This window comes from Schistocerca gregaria, chromosome 9 (assembly GCF_023897955.1).
Source record: "Schistocerca gregaria isolate iqSchGreg1 chromosome 9, iqSchGreg1.2, whole genome shotgun sequence".
NCBI classification, from domain to species: Eukaryota; Metazoa; Arthropoda; class Insecta; order Orthoptera; family Acrididae; genus Schistocerca; species Schistocerca gregaria.
In genome coordinates this window covers 255,199,552-255,227,409 of record NC_064928.1, presented here as the reverse complement: position 1 = coordinate 255,227,409, position 27,858 = coordinate 255,199,552, and the positions used below count along the sequence as shown (strand labels likewise).

The 27,858-nt window shown below is 46.4% G+C and overlaps 1 protein-coding gene across 2 annotated transcripts in view; it reads right to left on the bottom strand.

Annotated features, from left to right (window-relative positions):
- LOC126291739 (proteoglycan 4-like) overlaps nt 1–27,858 on the bottom strand; it is a 418,968-nt gene that overhangs the window by 86,643 nt on the left and 304,467 nt on the right. For both annotated transcript variants that reach the window (XM_049985413.1, XM_049985414.1), the window contains one exon: nt 6,624–6,810. In XM_049985413.1, coding sequence (XP_049841370.1) covers nt 6,624–6,810 — 187 coding nt within the window. The remainder of the gene's footprint in view (nt 1–6,623; nt 6,811–27,858) is intronic.

Here is a 27,858-nt window from a genome sequence, read left to right as displayed (position 1 = left end):
GCAAATGTCCCGAGTTCGAGTCTCGGTCCGACAGGCAGTTTTAATCTGCCAAGAAGTTTCATATCAGCGCACACTTCGCTGCAAAGTGAAAATCTCATTCAGGATATCTTTATGTCGAAAAGCGACAGACGACCCTGGAGAATAAAAAGCGTGACGTCCTCGACATGAGTTTTTGAAAAGATTCCATTAAATTTCGGTTACGTAGTACATAATGCAAATTTAAAAACTGTCGATTCGTTTCAGTACATAGAGATCACAATTACGAACAACTTACATTGGAACCATCACACAGATATGGAGAAGGCGAAACAAGGACTGCGTTGCATTGGGAGAACCCTTAGTAGATGGGACTGCGTACACAACGCTTGTCCGTCCTCTAGTAGAGTACTGCTGCGCGGTATGGGACTATTACCAGGTAGGACTGACAGTGGACATGGAAAAAGTTCCAAGGTGGGCAGCTCGTTCATAATAGGGGAGAGAGTGGCAGGGATATGATAGGCGAGTTGGGGTGACAGTCACAAAAACAAAAGTGTTTCTCGTTACCACCAGATCTTTTCACGAAATTTCAATCATCAACTTTCTCCTCAGTATGGGTATATCTTTGGTTGACTTCCACCTACGTGGTCAGAAATGTCAATCGTAACAAATAGAAGCTCTCGATTTAAAGACCTAGGTGTCCCGTTTCGAGAGTGGGATGGTCGATAAATAGTCTGACAGTAGTTCTCTCAACCCTCTGCCAAGCACTTGGATGTCAACTGTGGAGCCGTCATGTAAGCGCAGATATTTTCGCCCATTCACGTACTACGAAAATTTATACATGGGATGGACGAAAATACAAAAACACTACAAACTCCTGACATTAACATGCCTAGTACGAAGTAGGAAACCCGCTGGCGTTCAAAACAGTTTCCAGTCGTCTCGGAATGGAAAAATACTCGCTTTGTACGGGTTTCAAGAGAATCTTATATCATTCTTCCTGCAAAGTAATGACAATTTCAGATAATGATGATGGAGGTGGATAGTGATCAAGCACCCCTCTCTCCATAGCAGATGGTAAATGCCTAATGATACGTAAATCTGGTGGCTACGGTGCCCAGGGAAGGTGCGACACTTCATCCCCGTGTTCACAAATTCAGTCCTGAACTATGCGAGCTGAGTTGGCAGCGGCCCCGTCGTCTTGAAAGACATCACCACCATTGGGACAGAAACAGTGCGGGAATCTCATCGGCCAAAATGGTCGCATAAGCCTCGGCAGTAATATGACCACACAGAGTAACCGTGCCGCCAGAAGTTGGAAATAATGTGAAACAAGACTCATTTGACCAAACTAGTTTCTTCCGGTGCTCAGGTTTTTATGGTTTCGGCACCACGTTTTCCTTTCACTGATGAGTGGCCTTGGAAATGTGTTAAGTGAAGGTAGAGGTACTGTGCAAACACAGACATTTTAACCACCAATGATGTATTAAAATAATTCTGAAATCTGTAAAGAAATTAGCGAACGAACTACAATCGGCGGAAAGCATCAGAAAGTGCTTGGCAAGACGCGGATATACTCATAACCAGTTCCCTTCGAACGTTCAAGAGCAGGCCACGACGTTGTTATCGGGGATTTACTTCAAACTTGTACACCTTTAGTGGGCCATTAAAACAGCATAATGCGCAAGTTGTAATGCGCAGCACTGTGGCAATTCCGAGAAAATCGCAAGAGACGTTTTACGCGTGTGTTACGTAACCGATGTACCCGTGCGCAGGTGCTGGTCAGAGTTCTTGGTGGTCAAGTGCTTAGCGCTCGAGCTTCGTAACACGAACGTGTATGAGGCGGCGGCTCGAATCCCGCTCGAGCCTTCATTTCTGTACAAGAAGAGTAAATTCTGTGATATTCAAAGAATCTGTACCTACACTATTCGTTCTTGCTGCATAAGCAAGGTGTTACACTACGCAGCATTTGGTTGCGGGTACCTTAGCAGATTGCATGTACAAGGGACTTCGCAAAGGGTGAGAGGCACATATTTTCAGGTAAACTGTATGCGTTTCTTCATTAACTTGTCGCTAATTATATATATGTTTTTCTAATAATTAAATTTATTTAAAAGTGGTAAGCACTCAACATGAAATTCGTATGACTTCATCCAAGTACACGTGTTTTTTTTTTATTATACTCCCTCTCAAATGTCATATGAATTAAATAATATGACCAGTGATGAAAAAACTACATACTAAACATTAGGTCTGAGCGGGAGTCGAACCGCCGCTGCACACACGCACACCTTACGAAGCTCGGACGCCAACCACTTGAGCACCATGAACTCCAGCGTGCAAGCAGTTACGTTACGTAACAGACGCGTAAAACTGCTCTTTCAATTTTCTCGGAATTGACAGAGTAGTGCACCTTACCAATTGCACATTATGCTGTTTTCATGGCCTACTAAAGGTGTACAAAGTTTGAAGTAAATCCGTGATGCCAACGTCGTCGCCTCCCCTTGTTACACACACGTCACAATTCATCCCTCGTGTTTACGTATTTTCGACGATACGGAAACGACTCGGCTACTGTCAACTGTGTACATTACATTACAGTCAGATTTTATTGTTGTGCTTGACATTAAGAGGAGGAGAGATATTGGTTTAATTATATTTCGTATTCGTATTAGTATTGGAAAAATCGCTCCCCCCGTTTAGCGGCAGGGAGCTACGAAACGAAGTGTATTAAAAACACCAGTTTCTCTCTCTCATGCAGTTGTTCTGTTACTACACGCCAGCATTTCTGACGGAATTAGGAGACAATATTTGATGACAATGAAATACCCCTTTCTGCGCCACGTAAGGTCTTTGTCAAAGAAAGGGAGGGGGGGGGGGGAATTTTACCCAAACATCCTCGACCAATCCAACACCCAAGAAACGTTGGAGTGAGATCATGTCGTAAGATCCGTAGAAAATGTTTGGTGCCCTCGTGCATAAGCCACGGGCCTTGCTTTTCTGCAAAGCTAACTGCGCTGGTAATTCATCTCGCAGAAATCGATGATAAACAGTAGCTCTTAATCTGTTTGGTAGCGTGTATGGCCCCATGAGTCTGTCACCGACAACTCCTGCCACTCATTTCCTTGGCTGCTCGATGATTTGTATCTTCCCACAGGTGCGCACTGTGGTATATTCACTATGCCATCTCCTTTTGATCCTGCCCCATCTGTAAATAACATACTGACTCTGAACTGTGGCTCTCCAACGGCCAATATCACAACGGGTATTTGTTTCCGGTCACACCGTTGTGGGAACCTTCCTTTCACTTTTCACAAAGATTATCTCCTGTAAGAATACGTCAGACTTCTTTTTCAAACACCCTGTAGGTACACTGAAGAGCCAAAGAAGCTGGTCCAGCCGCCTAATACCGTGTAGGGCCGCCGCGAGCATGAGTAAGCGCCGCAACGCGACGTGTCATGGACTCGACTAATCTCTGAAGTAGTGCTGGAGGGAAGTGACACCATGAATCCTGCAAGGCTGCCCATAAATGCGTGAGGTTATGAGGGAGTGGAGATCTCTTCTGAACAGCACGTTGCAAGGCATTCCAGATATGCTCGTTAGTGTTCACCTCTGGGGAGTTCAGTGGGCAGCTGAAATGTTTAAACTCAGAAGAGTGTTCCTGGAGCCACTATGTGACAATTCTGGACTTATGAGGTGTCGCATTGTCCTGCTGGAATTGCCCACCTCCGTCGGAATGCGCAATGGACATGGATGAATGCGTGTGATCACATAGGATGCGCCGGCCGAGGTGGCCGTGCGATTCTAGGCGCTCCAGTCCGGAGTCGCGCTGCTGCTACGGTCGCAGGTTCGAATCCTGCCTCAGGCATGGGTGTGTGTGATGTCCGTAGGTTAGTTAGGTTTAAGTAGTCCTAAGTTCTAGGAGACTGATAACCACAGCAGTTGCGTCCCATAGTGCGCAGAGCCATTTGAACATAGGATGCTTACGTACGTGTCACTTGTGAGCGTCGTATCTAGACGTATCAGGAGTCATAACACTCCAACTGTACACGCCCCACAACTTTACAGAGCCTCCATCAGCTTGAACAGTCACCTGCTGACATGCAGGGTCCATGGATTCGTGACGCTGTCTCCATACCCGTAAACGTCCATCTGCTAGATACAATATGAAACGAGACTCGTCCGAGCAGGCAACATGTTTCCAGTCATCAACAGTCCACTGTCTGTGTTGTCGGGCCAAATCGAGGCGTAAAGCTCTGTGTCGTGCAGCCACCAAGGGTACACGAATGGGCCTTCGGCTCCAAAAGCTCTTGTCGATGACGTTTCGTTGAATGGCCAAGTACTGAAATCTGCAGCAATTTGCGGAAGGGTTGCACTTCTGTCACGTTGAACGATTCTCTTCAGTCGTCGTTGGTCCCCTTCTTGCAGAGTCTTTCTCCGGTCGCAGCGATGTCGGAGATTTAGTGTTTTACGAGTTACTGATATTCACGGTACATACGTGAAATGGTCGTACGGGAAAATCCCCATCGCATCGCCTACTCGGAGAGGCTGTCTTGAATCGCTCGTGCGCCGACTATAACACCACGTTCAAACTCACTTAAATCTTAATAACCTGCCATTGCAGCAGCAGTAACCGATCTAACAACTGCGCCAGACACTTGTTGTCGTATACAGGCTTTGCCGAAGGCAGCGCTGTATTCTGCCTGTATTTGAGTACGGATGCCTATAACAGTTACTCTGGCGCTTGACTGTATATCCCTGACGGCAGGGCCTTGGCGCACAGCCTTGAGAGATCAAAATACGATATTTGCTTCTGGCGACGACTCCCCAGTAAAGAATACGAATATCCCTTACTACGAAGTGTTGAGCCTATCGCATATATTCAGATACTAATTATTCAATTTTAAGCTCAATGTAAGATATCTCTAGAGTATTTTCTCTATTCTCGACTGATTGTCATCGCTTCCATAGGTCGCCACACAGCATATGTCGGATTCTCGAGAGCACTAGAGAAGAAATGTCCAGCCAGAAGGCGCGTGAGGGAAGGAAAGGACGCGCTGTCTTCCATCTGGTGAGTTGTGCAGCGGCGCGCCCCGCGACCATCTCGCTTGCATGTCTCCCGTGTCCCCAGGGGTCAATACTGGTCGCCGCCGCCATATATTCTTAACGAGGCGCAGATGCCTCCACTGTCTTCGTTAAACGAGCCGCCTACAATTTCATCGATGCGGCCGGCCGGCGCATTGTACATTCACTTACTCTTTAATACCCTGTAACCCAATTTCAGGTCTGTTTCCAAACGCAGTATTCCCAGCTAGCGGTAAGCTGGAGGGTGTCTCCTTCGGCTTTCCGCACGTATCACAGAATCAGATGTGTTCCAATCTATCGCTCCACAGGCCACAGTACGGAGTGTACCCCATTGTCATTCTCGCTCGCCCCATTATCCACATCTGTTTCTATATTCTGCAAGCCACATGACGGTGTGTGGCAGAGAGTGTTTACGGCACCGTCACCGCTTCCCCTCTCTCTTCTGTTCCACTGGCGAAAACAACCAGGGGTACTAGGACGAGCGCTGCCTGCCCCCTTCCCTCCCACTACCGCCAGACGTTAGTTGCCTTTCCTAGAGCTCTTGCCGGCCAGGGTGGCCGAGCGGTTCTAGGCGTTACAGTCTGGAACCGCGCGACCGCTACGGCCGCAGGTTCGAATCCTGCCTCGGGCACGGCTGTGTGTGATGTTCTTAGGTTAGTTAGGTATAAGTAGTTCTAAGTTCTAGGGGACTGATGACCTCAGAAGTTAAGTCCCGTAGTGCTCAGAGCCATTTAAACCTAGAGCTCTTCGTAGTCTACTGATCGTGAAAATGGCTTACTCCCTTTTTTAAAATAACTTATACACAGACATTCCTCTGAAATGGAAATATATTTCTGAATCTTTTTCCAGTGGTAAATGATAAAAAAAGTAACATTTCATTTCCACTTGAGGCATATCTAGTATCTGTTATCGATTTAGTGATAACGTAATGTTTTAGCTTCAACAAAAATGTGCTATCAACTGAGTACAAAGAATGAAAATATAAAATTCCTGCTTCCTATGGTACAATACTCTACAGTGGGAACGACGACACAAATGGTAGGGTGTTGTGATCGCCACGATTTTTCTATCCAGCCTAAGAAGATGCAGGGATAATTCTAGCTGTACACCCTGTCTCACCCGTTGTTCTAGCGGACTAATGAGGAGATTAGTAACAACAGCTACACATCAGAGTGAGTTGTTCACTGGTTCTATGGGTTTTCTATCAGCACTTTTGAAAGGTCAGATCTTTCTCTGACCGATTGTGCACCCTCATCTCTTCCATTGCCCTCGTCTGCTACACGTCGTGAGCGCAGACTTGGAACGGCTACTCATGAAAGTAGGGATTCTCACCAATCTGGGCAGGCTTCCCGAAGGCCCGGTCGAGACCAAAGGATAAGATCGAGGTGTGACCACACCATCCACGATTCGTTTGGATTATATAACCTGAATGCAGATTTAACAATGGACACAATGTGACAGGGGTATCCTGGTAGTTATGCCTGATGCGCCATTACTCTCGTCCACTATACAGTGTGACTGCAGACATAATGACAGCTACAACACGAGGGTGGGACACTCACTGATTCGGGCGGGTTTCCTGACGAACCCGTTGACGCCCACGTGCTTCTTCCTGGGCTTCCTGGGCATGTTGACCGCCCTCCAAATGGCGAACACGGACTTCTCGCGCGCCTGCAGGATACTGCACAGCGTCCACTCCTGACGCTCCAGATCGAACCAGTCCTCGTCGTCGATGTCGATGGCCGGCTTCTGCAACACCAAACAGAACGAAAAGTTAAAACCAACGAAACACAAGCCGGATTCAGAAAGAGGTCAGAACACGGGATTATAGGCATACACGATTCTGATGTATATTGGATGCAAAATTTAGTACACAAAGCTGACACCTCAGGTAGTAACAAGCATCGAGGTATCCAGTTGAACTGAGCTCAGATGACAGTTACCGGTGTGTCATTCCACACTGCCCCAACTCTGAGCTAGAGTTCGGCGGCCGTACTGGCTGGCAAGTCGTGACGTCCCCGACCAATGAGATGACGTCCAAATTATCAGCTATGAGAGCTGCACGGTGATCACACTGAGTAGCCAATAGCACTCCATATCATTATGCCAGTGCTGACCTCGTATGACAAAGATGGATGACCTCGTATGACAAAGATGGATGCGACATGGCAACATTCCATCTCTTGGAGCTTCCAGACATGAATACAACCCTCAGAATGTTGTACACAAAACCAGGACTCGCTTGAAAAAAAAATTAAGCACGCTTCTCTCTGCTGTGGTGTGAATGGAAGGCACAACAATGGTCGCCATGCTCCAACCACTACCGCACTCACCGTGTTGAGACTTCTGTTGCTGGTAAACAGCCCATTTTCCGAAACGAAGTATGTGACTTGGCTGTACGATCACGATTGGCGAGCGAACAATGCGTCCTGTCGGGCGCTACTCGCGTGGGGGCGCTGAGACCCTGAAAGGCGTCGAGTATTATCTTCCCGAACCAGTCAACTCCTTATTCGTATGACAGTGCTGGCAGACGTTTCTCTTTCTTACCCTCCATGTAATTTTTCGTTTCACGTATGAGGGGCATTAAATAAGTAACGCAACACACATATTTTCTGACAGCAAGTTGGCTTCATCAAGAATTCTAATACGCCATATTATTCCGCACTCTTTTGGCAACAAAAACCTATTTTTCAAAATAATCTCTGTTCAATGCGACGGCCATGCGCCCTCTTTGTGGGAAGGCCTGTGCCCCCAGATGGTGCCAGTCTACAGGTCGACACCGGAGCCAACGTCTCGCTGCTGAACTAACCTCCCCATCACTCATGTACCGCGTCCCGCGGAGTGCATCCTTCAGTTCAAATGGTTCAAATGGCTCTGAGCACTATGGGACTTAACATCTATGGTCATCAGTCCCCTAGAACTTAGGTTTAAGTAGTTCTAACTAACCTAAGGACATCACACACACACACACACACACACACACACACACACACACACACACACACACACACACACACACACACAGTTGCAGTTCCTTTACTGTTCTATCCATCAGATGTGGCTCTGAGCACTATGGGAGTTAACATCTATGGTCATCAGTCCCCTAGAACTTAGAACTACTTAAACCTAAGTAACCTAACGACATCACACAACAGCCAGCCATCACGAGGCAGAGAAAATCCCAGACGCCGCCGGGAATCGAACCCGGGAACACGGGCGTCGGAAGCGAGAACGCTACCGCACGACCACGAGATGCGGGCGCATCCTTCAGTGGACCAGACAGATGGAAGTCGGAAGGTGCGAGATCCGGGCTGCAGGGTGGATGGAGAAGAACAGTCCAGTGAAGCTCTTATCGGGTGACCAGACTTGTGTGAGGCTATGCGTTGTCATGGAGAAGGAGAAGTTTGTTTGCATTCTAGTGGCGGCGAACACGCTAAAGCCATTCCTTCAGTTTTCTGAGGGTGGCACAATACACTTCTGAGCTGATCGTTGCACCGTGACGGAAAACATCAAACAGAATAATCCCTTTAGAGACCCAGAAGACCATCACCGTGACTCTACCGGCTGAAGCTGCAGCTTTTATTTTTTTATTTTTTTGAGGAAAGCCACTGCGGCATCACTTCATGGACTGCCATTTGTAAGTGATGAGTCCATGTTTCATCGCCTGTGACGGCGAGGAACCCAGTGGGTATTTACCTTTGAGTACCCCGACTGGTGGGTGACTGTATCAGCACTACCAACAGAAACGTCCAGTGGAGCAGCGAGTTGTTTGTGTTCCGTCAATCATCTCGGATTAGAGAGTCCGCACGTTCCTACACTGAGGAAGTGACAGCTGTGTGCGACCGGCCGGCTCGCGCGAGATCCGACAGGTTTTCGCGACTTTGTTGCGATGGTGACAGACGCTTCGCCCAACGACTCAACGTGCTTTTGTTCACTGCGAGGTCTCCGTAGACATTCTGCTAACGACTATGAATATCTGCGATGTTCTAGTTTTTCTCTAAAAGAAACTCAAAGATGGCTCGCACAGCCACCTACCGGAAATTGAGGAAACTTCAGGGGCTGAAGCAGGAATATTCCACGATGTCCGACAACATATTCAACATTTTTCAACTGAAACTGACCGAGAAAAAAAATTTGTTCCACTACTTATTGAATGCCCCTCTAGGATGTAGATGCTGTTTACATTGAGCTGGAATGCTTATTTCCATATGTATGTACTACAATTCACGCCAGTCTGATTCCTGTTGCTTATTAGCTCTATTGCGTTGGTATTTTAATCGTCACCAGTGTTAATGACTCAGTCCAAAAGACGAGCGGGGGGTCGCTGTGGAAAGTCAATGGATTCCCACTGGGAGAGCCAGTTCGGCAGCTCAAATCACGTCCCTATATATTTTGTTGTTGTTGTTGTTGTGGTCTTCAGTCCTGAGATTGGTTTGATGCAGCTCTCCATGCTACTCTATCCAGTGAAAGCTTCTTCATCTCCCAGTACTTACTGCAACCTACATCTTTCTTAATCTGTTTAGTGTAGTCATCTCTTGGTCTCCCTCTACGATTTTTACTCTCTACGCTGCCCTCTAATGCTAAATTGGTGATCCCTTGATGCCTCAGAACACGTCCAACCAATCGATCCCTTCTTCTAATCAAGTTGTGCCACAAACTCCTCTTCTCCCCAACCCTATTCACACCTCCTCATTAATTATGTGGTCTACCCATCTAATCTTCAGCATTCTTCTGTAGCACCACATTTCGAAAGCTTCTATTCTCTTCTTGTCTACGCTATTTATCGTCCACGTTTCACTTCCATACATGGCTACACTCCATACAAATACTTTCAGAATCGGCTTCCTAACACTCAAACATATAGATTTAGGTTTTCCACGGTTTCCGTAAATCACTTATGGGTGATTTACGAACTTCCAGCACGATGTAACTGTTCGATTGCACATTCTCGACACGCTTTTTGCATTTTCTGAAATAACATTTTTGACTACGTTACGATGATTTGAAAATGGGTCACGACCCTAAAATAGTAATAGAGTGGAAAAAAAAGTGAAACTGGCAATTCTGTACTGATTTTTTCGTTGTACTTGAGGGTGATGTCGAGATGGAAGCATTAGAAAGGGCACGGACTATTTAACTCCTCATTCCGAGTTTGTGCATCGTCTTTAACGACGTCTTCGTCAACAGGGCATTAAACCGTAATCTTCCTACATCTCTTTCAGTCTCAAAGTGCCTCAACCGGTAAACAGACGTCTATGCTCTTTCTACTGGGTACGTAAAATTACTTGACAGTGTCAAACTCTACAGCGTTGTCCAGTTGTTTACCAAGGAACTTAGCTGCCGATGGCAGGCTATTAATACTTATTTCGTATACAGAGAGGTGGGGTAGTGCAAGGTTTCTCTCAAAATAACGTTCAAAACCGCTGAAAACCTGTTCTTTCTTACAATCACACGTAACATGCTGCCACTCTACAATTATTAGCTGCAACGTGAACTATAAAACTGCGGGAGTTCCAGCGTAACAAATCTTAGTCTGCTGTTAATACTTCGGCTGTAAACCGATCGGCCAACTTCGGAGCAAGCCGAAAAGATTTTTAGTACACGATCGAGGACTGAGATTTTAAAGTTATTGAGAACAAAGAAGTAAGATGAGGAAGCATTTTGTTCGTAATAATGTAATGAACACCACAGCGACATCTCGCTATAAGCAACGTTTACATTGTTCAGATAAAGGCAGTTACTTTATGGACTTGAAACAACCAGCTGATATTATCACTAACACATGTTAGCTTAACAGAAGTTCTTCATCAAGCATTAAAATCACCACGCCTGGGAAATTCAGAAAAAATGACATTTGTCTGAACTAGAGGGATAGGAAACTAACAAGAGCGTCCAAAAAGGGTGGTGAAGTGAAGATTTAAAAGCGATCAGATTCAGCGAGGTCCTACTACAAAACAAATGGCTCCAAAGAAGAAAAGTGTTGTGGTTGGCAGGAGAGCCAACCGTATAACTAAAGGAGGCCGAAATGCACGCGTCTCAGCTCACGCAGGCTGGCGTGGGGTCTGGAACATGACAAGGGAATTAGAATTGAGAAAAACGGACGTAGCTGGTGGAATACTTAACTTTAATCCATTAATGACGAACGTCGCTCTTTATGGTACATGATTCACAATATCAATAGTACGGATACTGGCGCCTTGCTAGGTCGTAGCAAATAACGTAGCTGAAGGCTATGCTAACTATCGTCTCGGCAATTGAGAGCGTAGAAGTCAGTGAACCATCGCTAGCAAACTCGGCTGTACAACTTGGGGCGAGTGCTAGGAAGTCTCTCTAGACCTGCCGTGTGGCGGCGCTCGGTCTGCAATCACTGATAGTGGCGACACGCGGGTCCGACGTATACTAACGGACCGCGACCTATTTAAAGGCTACCACCTAGCAAGTGTGGTGTCTGGCGGTGACACAACAAAAGTATGATGGAACGTCTATCTGAAGTGCACAAACCGTTTCGCAGTGAATTGTGCTAAGACTCAACAGTAAAATTATCACTATTTATTTATTACTATTTATTTATAAAAAAAAACTTGTTTGGTGCACCTCACCCGTTTATTATTTCTACGCAAATTTGTTTGGAAAAAATCAAAGTTTGCTTCTTATTTCTGGATCATGCCACGTGATAAATTCCTTTCCTTTAATTCAATGAGTAACTGTTAATCTGTAGTTAGTTTACTTATTTGCATAAAGTTTATTCTGAATAACACAGGAAGTACATTTTGTCACTTTGTCCCTCCCTTCACGAGGCTTAGTACACCCAGCTCCAGTCCTCGCACCAAGAAAAAAATCCCTCGCGCTACTTGGAATCGAACCGAGTTCCTCCGCGTGGGAGATGAGACACGACGACCGCTGAGCTACGGGCGCTGACAGCAACTTGTTTACTCGTCATCTACCGCAGCAACGAATACTGAGTGAAGACTGAATAAAGCATTTAACCGTGGATTAAGCAAATGACCTCAGATCAAGCTTAACCTGGAAATCTGCGACGTATGAAGGTTATTCCCAGATTATATCGGCATGAAGTCGGGTCATGCTTAACTGGCGAAAGTCAGTTTCAGGTCTAATGGTCAGTTTATAGTGTTGTGCCACTACGTTTCATCGGTTTTGCTTCTTGTACGTAGCAACTGAAATAATAAAAAAACCGTTATTAACACAAAATGAGGTACGTAAATACGTGACCAAGGCACTCCCGACCCGTTGATGCTCGGAATACTTTTTTTCCGATATCCATAGGTTAAGGGGATTACCGGCTACCGTGTGTACGTAATGATCAATCTCATACCAGTTCTTCCGAGACGACTCGTAATTTGAGTGATTAGTTCAAAGTTATTTTGTAGACACTTAGCAGCAGAGTAAGAAAGGGAAATTCGAAATGTTCGCAGTGAACAGAATTATGGGAATTCTGACAGCAGCCAATAATTATTCAACATCTATTATGTATGTTCTCCCTCGCCTCGATTAGCAGTATCTATCCAATTCGTATTAAATTTTTAACTATCGAACACGTCCTTAAACTGATATCCACGTACGTCGATAAATGGAACATACATTAACTGAGCCCGTATCCGAACAAGAACGCGACGAATAACATTATAACCTATCTTTTACGCAACAAACCTGATTCAGAAGAATTTATGCGATCGTATTAAAATGTTTACAAACCAGTGCACATAACTTAACGATAAAAATCTGCATCATCAGACGGGTTGAATATAGGAAAAAATTGTGGCTTGAGAGCTGCAATTATCTTTTGTCCACGTTCTGTAACAGCAGGCCTTACAAAATACCGCCTCCAGTTTTATGCATTTCAACCTTTAACGGATTTGACACTTTTATGCTCCAGTTTGTATACAACATAAATAAAAAAAGGAATGTAATAATCAGAAAGGACGTCTTGAAATTATACCTTGTCTTGCGCAAATGCATCCTTTTCTTAAAATTTCGTTGCCAAGCATGTTACGTGCTACCTTAGATCAATTCTGAACCTGCTTTGGAGGATACAAGTTTAGCGTTGTAGAATAGAGTTGAGTCCTGAACATTGCTCAGTCTCTGACCTAATGCCAAATTTGATCTCAAAATGGTTCAAATGGCTCTAAGCACTATGAGACATAACATCTGAGGTCATCAGACCACTAGACTTAGAACTACTTAAATCTAACTAACCTAAGGACATCACACACATCCATGCCCAAGGCAGGATTCGAACCTGCGACCGTAGCACCAGCACGGTTCCGTGCTAAAGCGCCTAGAAACGCTCGGTCGCTGCGGACGGCATTTGATCTCCAGTCAGTGATGCTAATACACACCTGGCCATTAAAATTGGTACACCACGAAGATGACGCGCTACACACGCGAAATTTAACCGACAGGAAGAATATGCTAAGATATGCAAATGATTAGTTTTTCAGAGCATTAACACAAGGTTGGCGCCGGTGGCGACACCTACAACGTGATACACAAACAGCAGTTGACCGGCGTTGCCTGGTGAAACGCTGTTGTGGTGCCTCGTGTAAGGAGGAGAAATGCGTACCATCACGTTTCCGACTTTGATAAAGGTCCGATTTTAGCCTATCGCGATTGCGGTTTATCGTATCGCGACATTGCTGCTCGCGTTGCTCGAGATCGAATGACTGTTAGCAGAATATGGAATCGGTGGGTTCAGGAGGGTAATACGGAACGCCGTGCTGGATCCCAACGGCCTCGTATCACTAGCAGTCGAGATTACAGTCATCTTATGCGCAAGGCTGTAACGGATCGTGCAGCCACGTCTCGATCCCTGAGTCAACAGATGGGGACGTTTGCAAGACAACAACAATCTGCACGAACAGTCCGACGACGTTTGCAGCAGCATGGACTATCAGCTCGGAGACCGTGGCTGCGGTTACCCTTGAAACTGCATCACAGACAGGAGCGCCTGCGATGGTGTATTCGACAACGAACCTGGGTGCACGAATGGCAAAACGTCATTTTTTCGGATGAACCCAGGTTCTGTTTACAGCATCATGATGGTCGCATCCGTGTTTGGCGACATCGCGGTGAACGCACATTGGATGACTGTATTCGTCATCGCCATACTGGCGTATCACCCGGCATGATGGTACTGGGTGCCATTGTTTACACGTCTCGGTCACCTCTTTTCGCATTGACGGCAGTGGACGTTACATTTCAGACGTGTTACGACCCGTGGCTTTATCCTTCATTCGATCCCTGCGAAACCCTACATTTCAGCAGGATAATGCACGACCGCATGTTGCAGGTCCTGTACGGGACTTTCTGGATACAGAGAATGTTTGACTGCTGCCCTGGCCAGCACATTATCCAGATCTCTCACCAACTGAAAACGTATGGACAACGGTGGCCGAGCAACTGGCTCATCACAATACGCCAGTCACTACTCTTGATGAACTGTGATATCGTGTTGAAGCTGCATGGACAGCTGTACCTGTGCCCGCCATCCAAGCTCTGTTTGACTCAATGCCCAGGCGTATCGAGGGCGCTATTACGGCAAGAGGTGGTTGTTCTGGGTACTGACTTCTCAGGATCTATGCACCCAAACTGCGTGAAAATGTAATCACATGTCAGTTCTAGTATAATATATTTGTCCATTGAATGTCCGTTTATCATCTACATTTCTTCTTGGTGTAGCAATTTTAATGGCCAGTAGTGTGCAATTGGCCCTTATAGACTGAAGTGGGTTACGCCTTCTATTCCGTTCACCGTTTTCATATCGCCCAGTTACCTGTTGGTTGCAGACGAGGCTTGCAGCCGGTATCGTAACGGTCGAGTTAGATGTCATACGCATTTTTTCTTGGTGTGGTGCGTTCTTTTCACGCGGCAGTGTGACACACTTTAGCAGAATCGGCGACAGAAAAGAAGCGCCAACAGCTGTAGCAGACTATAGAGCCGCGGCAACACCAAGGCCTTGCCACAAATACTTAGACAAAATCCTGTTACCTGATTGGCTGTCGTAGACGCGTGTCGCAGCCGTGCCGATCCCGCTCCAACTGCCAGAGAACTTTCACTCGCTCTACTACTGTTACGAGTCTGGTCAGACTTAACCACCGTGCTAAGTAAACCCAATGCTGCCAGTTAGCGGGCTGGTATCCAGAACACACGCGCGTACTGTTGCTGCTGCGATACTGTGTAGGCAAACACGCGAGAACCGACAACATAGCGTCCTCCCAAGCTCGACTACTAATAACTTAGTTACTTTCATCGAGGTATACACAAGTTAACTTAGTCTGGTTGCCACGCTAATCTCGTGAAATTACGCCGCTCTCTCGGCGTGGCAGTGGTTTCGACGCAGTTCTACAGACAAAGAACACAACTGGAAAGTCACCATTCTTTCCTCTGTGGCTTGCTGATACAAGTGTTTAACGTTAAGCGAATCAGAAAAATCTAGAACACCAGATACTTGGTGGTGACGCGTCATCCAACTCTATTACTGCGCCACCTAGCGCGGTAGGAGAAAGAGAACTCAGACTGGCACTGTATAGACAACATTTGAAGAAATCCGAAATTTCGGATACAGTTCTGGCCATCAACCTCACACAAGTGTCATCGGCAATACTATTTGAGTCTACGTCTGGGTGTTCGAGCCCCTTTCATGAGCAGGCAGGACGCACTTGAAATGTGGACGTATCGTCGAACTGTTGAAATTCCCGTGGTTGGATGAGTTGAATGATTACGAAGTATTTCCACACGTGCAGTGTGCTCCCTGCCGCCGTTGGATAAGCAGCTGCTGCAGCAAGTCGTATAACCCTAGCTTACTTATTTGTTAGATAGTTTAATTAATTTCTTTGCGTGTTTTTGGGTACTTGCATTGTTTAATTCATATATTTCGGGCGTATTATAGTATTTGAGGGTTGTAGCATCGCGCCTTAGTACCTGAATAGTGCAAATTCGCGTAGTCGTCTGTCTTCTGTTTTTGTTGTGAACGGCCAGTGTCGGTTGGCCAGTCAGTGTGCTCCCTGCCGCCGTTGGATAAGCAGCTGCTGCAGCAAGTCGTATAACCCTAGCTTACTTATTTGTTAGATAGTTTAATTAATTTCTTTGCGTGTTTTTGGGTACTTGCATTGTTTAATTCAAATATTTCGGGCGTATTATAGTATTTGACAGTTGTAGCATCGCGCTTTAGTGTTTACTTCGTAGATTCTTATTTAAATTGCGTGTGAGTTTCGTATAGGAGGTGCAATTTCGAGTTTTAGTTACTGTAATCGTAAATTCAGCAGATTGTAGCGCAGTCGTTAGGCATTTGTACAGGTTAGTTGATACATTCTTTGTGTGTTCCGCTTGCGTTATCTAGGCACGGACTCGTGTTTCAGTAACTGTTGTTAAACATCAATTAGAATGGACAGGGACTGCGATTGCTGTGTTCGGATGAGGGCTGACTTGGCATCCCTTCGCTCACAGCTGCAATCGGCGCTGACTTCGGTCGCGCAGCTTGAGGCTGTTGCCAATGGGCACCACTGTGGGGAGCCGGACTCGGGTATCACGGGGATGTCAACCTCATCCCGTCTGTCCCCAGATCGGTCTGCCGCTGTGGTTGCCCCGGTTGCTGCCCGCAGTGGGGCTGAGCCCTCGCCTGTGGTTGATTGGGAAGTCGTTCCAAGGCGTGGCAGGCAGCGAAAGGCGTCCCCGGAGGCTGATCAGAAAGCCTCCCCGGTGCGTCTGACAAACCGGTTTCAGGCACTGTCTCTGGCTGAGCCAGATGCAGCCGCCTGCCCTGTTTCAGAGGATCATTCTCAGCCTTCAAGGTCCGGGCAATCGCAGAGGGTGGACTTACTGGTAGTTGGGAGCTCCAATGTTAGGCGCGTAATGGGGCCCCTTAGGGATATGGCGGCTAAGGAGGGGAAGAAATCCAGTGTGCACTCCGTGTGCATTCCGGGAGGAGTCATTCCTGATGTGGAAAGGGTCCTTCCGGATGCCATGAAGAGCACAGGGTGCAGCCAGCTGCAGGTGGTGGCACATGTCGGCACTAATGACGTGTGTCGCTTTGGATCTGAGGAAATTCTCTCTGGATTCCAGCGGCTATCTGATTTGGTGAAGGCTGCCGGTCTTGCTTACGAGATGAAGGCAGAGCTCACCATCTGCAGCATCGTTGACAGAACCGACTGCGGACCTTTGGTGCAGAGCCGGGTGGAGGGTCTGAATCAGAGGCTGAAACGGTTTTGCGACCGTATTGGCTGCAGATTCCTTGACTTGCGCCATAGGGTGGTGGGGTTTCGGGTTCCGCTGAATAGGTCAGGAGTTCACTACACTCAGCTGGCGGCTACACGGGTAGCGGAGGCTGTGTGGCATGGACTGGGCGGTTTTTTAGGTTAGAAGGCCTCGGGAAAGTGCGGGATGGGCTGCAATGTCAAAGGGTGCTTGGCAATTACAGGACGTGCTTGGATCAAGGAACAGTCGGAATTATAGTTGTAAACTGTTGTAGTTGCGCTGGAAAAGTCCCTGAGCTTCAAGCGCTAATAGAAAGCACAGAAGCTGATATCGTTATAGGTACAGAAAGCTGGCTAAAGCCTGAAATAAGTTCTGCAGAAATTTTTACGAAGTCTCAGACGGTGTTCAGGAAAGATAGATTAGGCAGAATTGGTGGTGGAGTGTTGGTGTCTGTCAGTAGTGGTTTATCTTGTAGTGAAGTCGAAGTAGATACTCCGTGCGAATTGGTGTGGGTGGAGGTTATACTTAACAGCCGAATTAAGTTAATAATTGGCTCCTTCTACCGACCCCCAGACTCCGATGATACAGTTGCGGAACAGTTCAGAGAAAGTTTGAGTCTCGTAACAAATAAATACCCCACTCATACGGTTATAGTTGGTGGGGACTTCAACCTACCCTCGGTATGTTGGCAAAAATACTTGTTCAAAACCGGTGGTAGGCAGAAAACGTCTTCCGAGATTCTCCTAAATGCATTCTCCGAAAATTATTTAGAGCAGTTAGTCCACGAACCCACGCGAATTGTAAATGGTTGCGAAAACACACTTGACCTCTTGGCCACAAACAATCCAGAGCTGATAGAGAGCATCATGACTGATACAGGGATTAGTGATCACAAGGTCATTGTAGCTAGGCTCAATACCATTTCTTCCAAATCCATCAGAAACAAACGCAAAATAATTTTATTTAAAAAAGCGGATAAAGTGCCACTAGAAGCCTTCCTAAAAGACAATTTCCATTCCTTCCGAACTGACTATGCGAATGTAGACGAGATGTGGCTCAAATTCAAAGATATAGTAGCAACAGCAATTGAGATATTCATACCTCATAAATTGGTAAGAGATGGAACGGATCCCCCGTGGTACACAAAAAAGGTCCGAACGCTGTTGCAGAGGCAACGGAAAAAGCATGCGAAGTTCAGAAGAACGCGAAATCCTGAAGATGGGCTAAAATTTACAGACGCGCGAAATTTGGCACGTACTTCGATGCGAGATGCCTTTAATAGGTTCCACAACGAAACATTGTCTCGAAATTTGGTAGAAAATCCGAAGAAATTCTGGTCGTATGTAAAGTACACAAGCGGCAAGACGCAGTCAATACCTTCGCTGCGCAGTGCCGATGGTACTGTTATCGACGACTGTGCCGCTAAAGCGGAGTTATTGAACGCTGTTTTCCGAAATTCCTTCACCAGGGAAGACGAATGGAATATTCCAGAATTTGAAACACGAACATCTGCTAGTATGAGTTTCTTAGAAGTAGATACCTTAGGGGTTGCGAAGCAACTCAAATCGCTTGATACGGGCAAGTCTTCAGGTCCAGATTGTATACCGATTAGGTTCCTTTCAGATTACGCTGATACTATAGCTCCCTACTTAGCACTCATATACAACCGCTCGCTCACCAATAGATCCGTACCTACAGATTGGAAAATTGCGCAGGTCGCACCAGTGTTCAAGAAGGGTAGTAGGAGTAATCCATTTAACTACAGACCTATATCATTGACGTCAGTTTGCAGTAGGGTTTTGGAGCATATACTGTATTCAAACATTATGAATCACCTCGAAGAGAACGATCTATTGACACGTAATCAGCATGGCTTCAGAAAACATCGCTCTTGTGCAACGCAGCTAGCTCTTTATTCGCACGAAGTAATGGCCGCTATCGACAGGGGATCTCAAGTTGATTCCGTATTTCTAGATTTCCGGAAAGCTTTTGACACCGTTCCTCACAAGCGACTTCTAATCAAGCTGCGGAGCTATGGGGTATCGTCTCAGTTGTGCGACTGGATTCGTGATTTCCTGTCAGGAAGGTCGCAGTTCGTAGTAATAGACGGCAAATCATCGAGTAAAACTGAAGTGATATCAGGTGTTCCCCAGGGAAGCGTCCTGGGACCTCTACTGTTCCTGATCTATATAAATGACCTGGGTGACAATCTGAGCAGTTCTCTTAGGTTGTTCGCAGATGATGCTGTAATTTACCGTCTAGTAAGGTCATCCGAAGACCAGTATCAGCTGCAAAGCGATTTAGAAAAGATTGCTGTATGGTGTGTCAGGTGGCAGTTGACGCTAAATAACGAAAAGTGTGAGATGATCCACATGAGTTCCAAAAGAAATCCGTTGGAATTCGATTACTCGATAAATAGTACAATTCTCAAGGCTGTCAATTCAACTAAGTACCTGGGTGTTAAAATTACGAACAACTTCAGTTGGAAGGACCACATAGATAATATTGTCGGGAAGGCGAGCCAAAGGTTGCGTTTCATTGGCAGGACACTTAGAAGATGCAACAAGTCCACTAAAGAGACAGCTTACACTACACTCGTTCGTCCTCTGTTAGAATATTGCTGCGCGGTGTGGGATCCTTACCAGGTGGGATTGACGGAGGACATCGAGAGGGTGCAAAGAAGGGCAGCTTGTTTTGTATTATCACGTTATAGAGGAGAGAGTGTGGCAGATATGATACACGAGTTGGGATGGAAGTCATTACAGCATAGACGTTTTTCGTCGCGGCGAGAGCTTTTTACGAAATTTCAGTCACCAACTTTCTCTTCCGAATGCGAAAATATTTTGTTGAGCCCAACCTACATAGGTAGGAATGATCATCAAAATAAAATAAGAGAAATCAGAGCTCGAACAGAAAGGTTTAGGTGTTCGTTTTTCCCGCTCGCTGTTCGGGAGTGGAATAGTAGAGAGATAGTATGATTGTGGTTCGATGAACCCTCTGCCAAGCACTTAAATGTGAATTGCAGAGTAGTCATGTAGATGTAGATGTAGATGTAGATGTAAGGCACTGCTTATTTTGGACACATCTTATTCAGCAAGAAGTACAACCTTATTGAAATTACTACCGGGGGAACATATATGGAAAGTGAGGATTCCACCCAAGGTTAGAGTCATGACCACAAGATCTTACAGTGTGCCACTGTCGGCTTACCTTGATTACATCGCATGGAAAAAACGAAATTACTACATGATGGTCACTAACCGTTTCATAGGGGATTGGATCCACGGGGAAAACATGGCCAGAACTAGTGTCGCCAGATTTCCAATTCTTCGCCTGACGTCTCGATTTTTAGAAGCGTTGTAACCCATACCAAACAATCGTCTTGCGCGACGGAAATGTCCACAATTTTGGACAACGTTAACAACTCTAAATATTAGGCGTATTCACTTCAGGAAACGGTAGCCCATATGAAAGTTCAGGAATGAGTTTCTGAAGGGGTCAATGGCAGTAATCAAAAAAATTAGAATACTGTGCGCCAGGAGGTACCGATCAGGAGATAAACTCAAGGCACGCCTCTGCGCATCCTTCCTGTTCACTTACTGGCCACAGTTTCCTCCGTACTTCCATTTAGACTCGACACTTAAAAGGATTTATGGCCAGATATCGATGTATCGAAAGAGATTGTCGATATATCGAAGAGGAGACATCGTCGTGCCACAAAAAAAAAAGAAAGTCTGGGCACTGCAAATATACTGCCAATTTTAGAGCTGCATATCTAAATATTGTTTTATTAACAGATAATCTGAACACCAACAATCTAGTAGTCTGCTTATCCCCGTTCGATCAAGAATCTAAAGGTCAACGATGCACGTTCACGCGTGCCGATAATCACTTTGCTAATAATGGTATCTGCCGGTAAGCGACACAATAAAGGTGTCCGATCAGTCCGTCGTTCGGTTTCGTCATCTATCGGGTCTGTCCAGAACACTTCACGTCGACTTCCCTTCCCCCGCCCCCCTCTATTTCTGCAAAAGCCAACGATCTAGCAGTTGCAATGTCAAAAATGCGTGATCAAGCAAAACGTTGCAGTTTCTGTTGGTAGCGCCGAATGACGATTACGTTAGCAATTCCACTCACACATCTCTGCCCACCGCAAAGACCAATCTTGTTATTTAGATTTTCGTTCATCATTTTTATCAACTGTTTTTGAAGAATGCGCAACAGGTGTGCTATTTCTTCACGTCGGATATCTTGTTATTCCACTGACACCGCCATCCCTCCAGGGCAATCCGACTTCTTTCGTGCCACCGGTACTTGCTTCACACAGTCGAAGGAAAAGACTGGACGTGACGAAAGCTCAAAAATAGTAAGAGTCCTCGACACAATGAAAGTAAAATTATGTTCTAGGAATATTTCAAAAGAACAACTTCAAATATTTATCGAAAATTGCTAAAAAAACATCCGAATTCGGAACTGTAATTTAGGTATCAATACAGCGATATATCTGTGACGAAAATATCACCGTCATATATCAATATTTCGTGCAAAAGAGTCGATAGACCGACACTTCGACAACATCCCTACGTAGCATTCCACGGTCACGACTGTCCCTCGTGCCTGCGCAGTTGTTCATCTCGTGCTTTCGTTAGTAGTGAACAACGAAACGTGGGAGATGCAGCTTACTTTTAGGTGGCTGCAACAGCCTGTCAGCTGTGTCACGGTACCGGACCCCTTGCCTGCCGTATCTCTCGTCACCAGCACCCGCCGACCCTCCGCCACGTGGCGCTTGCGCGACGGCAACCCCCCCCCCCCCCCCCCCTATCGGTAAACTTCCACGTGTCCCAGGTACGCGGCAGCGGCTCATCTTCCGGGTGGTCGGTTCCAGAGAGCTGTATCTAGACAGTCAGCCTCGCTGAGTAGGTAACCGCCGTACGTCACTCGCCGCAGCGAGATCTACAACGCTTTCACGCTGTACTTGATGACCGCAGCGAATACGCCCCCCTTCCCCCGCCCCCAATCACCACGTGCTCCGAGGCCAGGGTTTGAGTCTGGGCAGCGCGGTCGCCCGCCCGCCCTCTGCCACACCAGGCCACGTTTGCGCCGCCCACTGCTGGCGCCTCTGCAGCGCGCGTGTCAGCAACGCCCAGCAAGCATTCGCAGCCCCCCCCCCCCCCCCCCCCCGCGCTACCGCATCGACGCTGGAGTTTCAAAGGACGACCACTCACGTATGATTCTTCACGACTGATGGAATAATACACTGAAGTGCCAAAATACAGAGTATGTAAATAGGCAGAATACGGCGGTGCAGTCGGCAACAGTTATAAATATCTGGCGCAGTTGTTAGATCGGTTACTGCTGCTACAATGGCAGGTTATCAACATTTAAGTGAGTCTGAATGTGGTATTATAGTCGGCGCAGGAACACAGCATTTCCGAGGTAGATATGAAGCGGAGATTTTCCCGTACGACCATTTCACGACTGTACCGTGAATATCAGGAACTCGTAAAACATCAAATTTCCGACATCGCTGTGGCCGGAAAAAGATCCTGCAATAACGGGACCAATGGCAAACACAGAGAATCGTTCAAAGTGAGAGAAGTGCAACCCTTCCGCAAACTGCTCAAGACTTAAATCCTCGGCCATCAACAAGTGTCAGCGTGCAAACCATTCAACGGAACATCATCGATATCTTCTTTCTGAGCCGAAGGCCCACACGTGTACCCTTGATGACTGCACGACACAAAGCTTTACAGCTCGCCTGGGCCCACCAACACCGATTTTGGACAGTTGACGATTGGAAACATGTTGCGTAAATCGAGTAAAACATAAGTGATTTCTGGCGTTCCCAAAGGTTGTGTTACAGGCCCTTTGCTGTTCCTTATCTATATAAACGACTTGGGAGACAATCTGAGCAGCCGTCTTCGGTTGTTTGCAGATGATGCTATCGTTTATCGGCTAATAAAGTCATCAGAAGATCAAAACAAACTGCAAAACGATTTAGAACAAATGTCGCATTGCTGCGAAAAGTAGCAGTTGACCCTAAATAACGATAAATGTGAGGTCATCCACAAACTCCGGTTACACGATAAATTAGTCTAATCTAAAAGCCGTAAATTCAACTAAATACCTACGTCTTACAATTACGAAGAACTTAAATTGGAACGAACACATAGAAAATGTTGTGCAGAAGGCTAAGGAACACACAGAAAATGTTGTGGGGAAAACTAACCAAAGACTGCCTTTTATTGGCATGACACTTAGAAAGTGTAACAGACCTACAAAGGAGATTGCCTACATTACGCTAGTCCGTCCTCGTCTAGAATACTGCTGCGCGGTGTGCGATTCTTACCAGATAGGACTGACGGAGTACACCGAAAAAGTTCAAAGAAAGGCAGCACGTTTTTTGTATTATCGCGAGATATGGGAGAAGGAATCACAGAAATGATACAGGATTTGGGCTGGAAATCATTAAAAGAAAGGCGTTTATCGTTGCGACGGAATCTTCTCACGAAATTCCAGTCACAAACTTTCTCCTCCGAATGCGAAAATATTTTACTGTCTCCCACCTACATAGGAAGGAACGTTCACCACGATAAAGTAAGGGAAATCAGAGCTCGTACGGAAAGATATAGGTGTTCTTTCTTTCCGCGCGGTGTACGAGATTGGAATAAAAGAGAACTGTGAAGGTGGTTCAATGAACCTTCTGCTACGCACTTAAATGTCATTTGCAGAGTGTCCGCGTAGATTTAGATAGATGTAGATGCGTGCTTCGACGAGTCTCGTTTCAAATTGTATCGAGCGGATGGACGTGTACGGGTATGGAGACAACGTCATGAATGCATGGACCCTGCATGTCAGCAGGGGACTGTTCAAGCTGGTGGAGGTTCTGTAATGCTATGGGGGGTGTGCAGTTGTTATAGGACCTCTGATGCGTCTAGATACGACTCTGACAGGTGACGCGTACGTAGGCATCCTGTGTGATCACCTGCATCCGTTCATGCTCATTGAGCATTCCGACGGACTTGGGCAAATCTAGCAAGACAATGCGACACCCCACATGTCCAGAAATGCTTCATAGTGGCTCCAGGAACACTGATCTAAGTTTAAACACTTCCGCTGGCCACCAAATATTCTAGACACAACATTACTGACCATATCTGGGATGCCTTGTGTTGTATCCACGGAACCAGCCAACTGGCGCACGCGCACCCTGACCGTGACATCGCCGGCCACAGATCCTGCCGCGGCCGTCGGCTCCTCAGGGCGCTACCGCCGACGGAAGAGGTCGCGCCATGGCTCAGCTCGGGTCCGCAGCGCCCTCTGCCTTTTGCGTATGAGGAAGAGCGCTGGCCCCGAGACGGACGGTCTACTGTCGATTATCTGTTGCAGTGTGATATTTGCTATTGTATTCGACTAGGCTCAGTACACGGATTACTCTCGGATATTACTCGGACTTGAATTGCTGGTGCACGTTTCGTCAGAAATAAAGATAAATTATCTCTTCATTCTCGCTGGCGCAATTCTTGTCATTAATTATTTTTCCGCCAACAGACATAGCTACATCCTGGTCACCACCCACGCTTTATACAATTTGTAGTGGCTGGCCCAAAAGTAGCGCCGAGGACCTCGTGTTTGGGAGCAGTCACAAAATCTTGCAACGTGCTGTTCAGAAGAGATCTCAACCCCCTGGTACTCTTACGGTTTTATGGACAGCCCTGCAGGATTCAAGGTGTCAATTCGCTCCAGCACTACTTCAGACATTAGTCCAGTCAATGTCACGCTGTGTTGTGGCACTTCTGCATGCTGGCGGTGGCCTAACATGACAGTGGACAGGTGTACCAGTGGCTTTGGCTCTTCAGTGTAGAAAGCAAGTGAAAGAAATACACACATTGAGACAAATAGAAATGGTATTTTTACTCAAAGACAATAGTTACACCGAACGAGAAATTGTTCTTAACAGGGTGTGTAGGACGACCACTGACTGCGCTTCCACGCTGGCCACGGCATTGGTGAACAGTTTTCGTAGCAGGTCACCCCATTCCTCCACCAGAGCGGTTGGTGGAGGAATCGTCAATGGTGTCAGCTGACGTTCTGCACTGCGTCCCTCCAGCGTATTCCACGCGCCCTCGACGTAATGGCGGAATAGGGCAGTCCATCCACCGAACATCCTCTCGCTTCGAAAGTTCCTCCACCTATGCTTGTCAGTGCGGTCGCGTACTCTCATGTTTACAGCTTAAGTCAGGGCTGAATGTACCACCGAAAATAAGCACACAGGAAAGCAGAACAGAGTCAGAACAACGCTGATCGGTGCGTGTATCGTATGCAAAAATTAGGACGTCAGTACTTCCATGCAGTACGCACTGCGCCCAAGAACAGGGTCGAACACGAGAGGCAAAATACTGAATGCGAGTACTGACTCGCAGAGCTTTGGTCACAGAACAGCCACCAGCCAACGTTATCGTCCCATTGTACTTCTCCCCCATGTGCGTCTCTTCAGCCCTGACTTGACTGTCATGGATGACAATGCTCGACCGCAGCTGGAGGGGAATGGACTGCCCTGTCCCTTCGCCCTGCGTGAATCCCACCTAGCAGGCGTGGGAAGACGCTCTGCGGAACGTCCACACGCAGCAACGGCCATCGCAGCTACGGCCACCCAGCAGTCTTCGGCGGATGGAACACTCTACGACAAGAACTTCTTACCAACCGTGTGCCCAGCGCTGCAGATGCGAACTGCCTTCTGTGATGATCTCACAGCGTATTAACAACCAAGTCCCCCATTTTCCAACGTGTACGGGAGCGCCATGAAACGCAGCGACTTCAATGTAATTACTGTCTTTGAATGCAATTGTCATTTCCGTTCGTATCGTTGCGTATTTCTTTCAGTTACTTTCTGTACTATACTGTGAGAGTTTTCCCTACACATGGTCGAAGTTTCATCGACCTACAGTATGTTACTTGCCAGTGACACGTCATACGATAGTTATTTACGCCATGAATTGTTACACACCAGCGTATAAACTGTAAATAGAGCCTATACTTCGCCTGTTAGTGTAGTTGTAAGAGTGTGGCCTCAGTTGTCTGAGACTGACTGCAGCCACGAGTGTGTGTGTGTGTGTGTGTGTCATCCCGGCTATATGGTGAGTGGCAACTCTCCTTTTCATAATAACGGTGTAGCAACTTTTTGATATATTGTGAAGGAAATAATTATCTAACGACTAAAAATTACGTTTTTCTTTATCCCCGCCCTCCACCATCCCCCTACCCGTCTTTCAGTCCCTGTAATATTTCCATGCCCCAATTATTACGTCGTTGTACCGCCGATTCCTCGTTCCACCAACCCTTTTCTGCAAACTGGTTCTGCTAAAACTACATACGCTACATACGCTAATGTTAATGTGGAAAATGACACCGTAGATCATGAACAATTTAATATCAAAACTGCGACATCAGTTTCGTTTAATTTGCTGATGGTTTGACAGATTCTTTCTTAAATGACTCTGCACCGTGCCGGCCGCGGTGACCGAGCGGTTCTAGGCGCTTCAGTCCAGAACCGCGCGACTGCTACTGTCGCAGGTTCGAATCCTGCCTCGGGCATGGATGTGTGAGATTCCTTAGGTTAGTTAGGTTTACCTAGTCCTAAGTCTAGAAGACTGATGACCGCAGATGTTAAGTCCCATAGTGCTCAGAGCCATTTTTTTTTTTTTAACTCTGCACCGTAGCAAGGAATTTTCCTTCATTTATGTGGCCATACTGTCCGTAGTTGCTTTACAATTGTTGAGGGTATTTTTGTTCTGTCGTTGCAACTACAAAAATGCGTGGTTTTTTCCACCAGAAGCGTTTCGCTGTATTGAGATAAAGCATCATCAGTGGTCTGTAATTAATTACATACCACTGATGGTGCTTTACCTGAAGAAAGCGAAACGCGTCTGGTGAAAAAAAAACCATGCGTTCTTGTAGTTGCAACGACAGAACAAAAATGCCCTGAAGGGTTTTTCCATTTAGTATTTGAACTGAAGTCAGAATTACTGAATGTATGTAACACCATCAGTATACAAAAGTATATCAGTAAGGAAAGTGACAAGCCGCTTGAGATTCGACAGAAAGTTTTCCTCGATCAGATAATGTACACTGAGTCACTGTGGGCCGTGCCCGCGCACTCTACGCCGTCCTCCCACTGGACGGGAGAAGGCGCGTCGATGTAGCGCCGGAGAGGTCCAGCGTCAACTCTACGTTCCGCCACACTGCCAAGCGTACAATCAACAGATCTCTGCCTCGATCAGAGGAACGTGGCCAATGAGATGCGACATCGTTGTTACGTCACAAAAGGAGCTTAGGAGCTGTCATATTGTATGGAATTAAATTTCATACATGATGAGATTTCCTTACGAAGTACGTGCTATGAATGTAAACTTTTCCAAAGCATCAGGAAATTGAGTGCCTTTTGAAAATACGTCGTTTTAGCGAAGATTTGTTATAATAAAATGACAGGAAATTACATATCGGTAGTTAAATGATTCCTGTATTTCATGTTATTGTTACAGCTTGTTTACTATGAAAGTATGCCGCTTCATTGTTATGGCACAATGA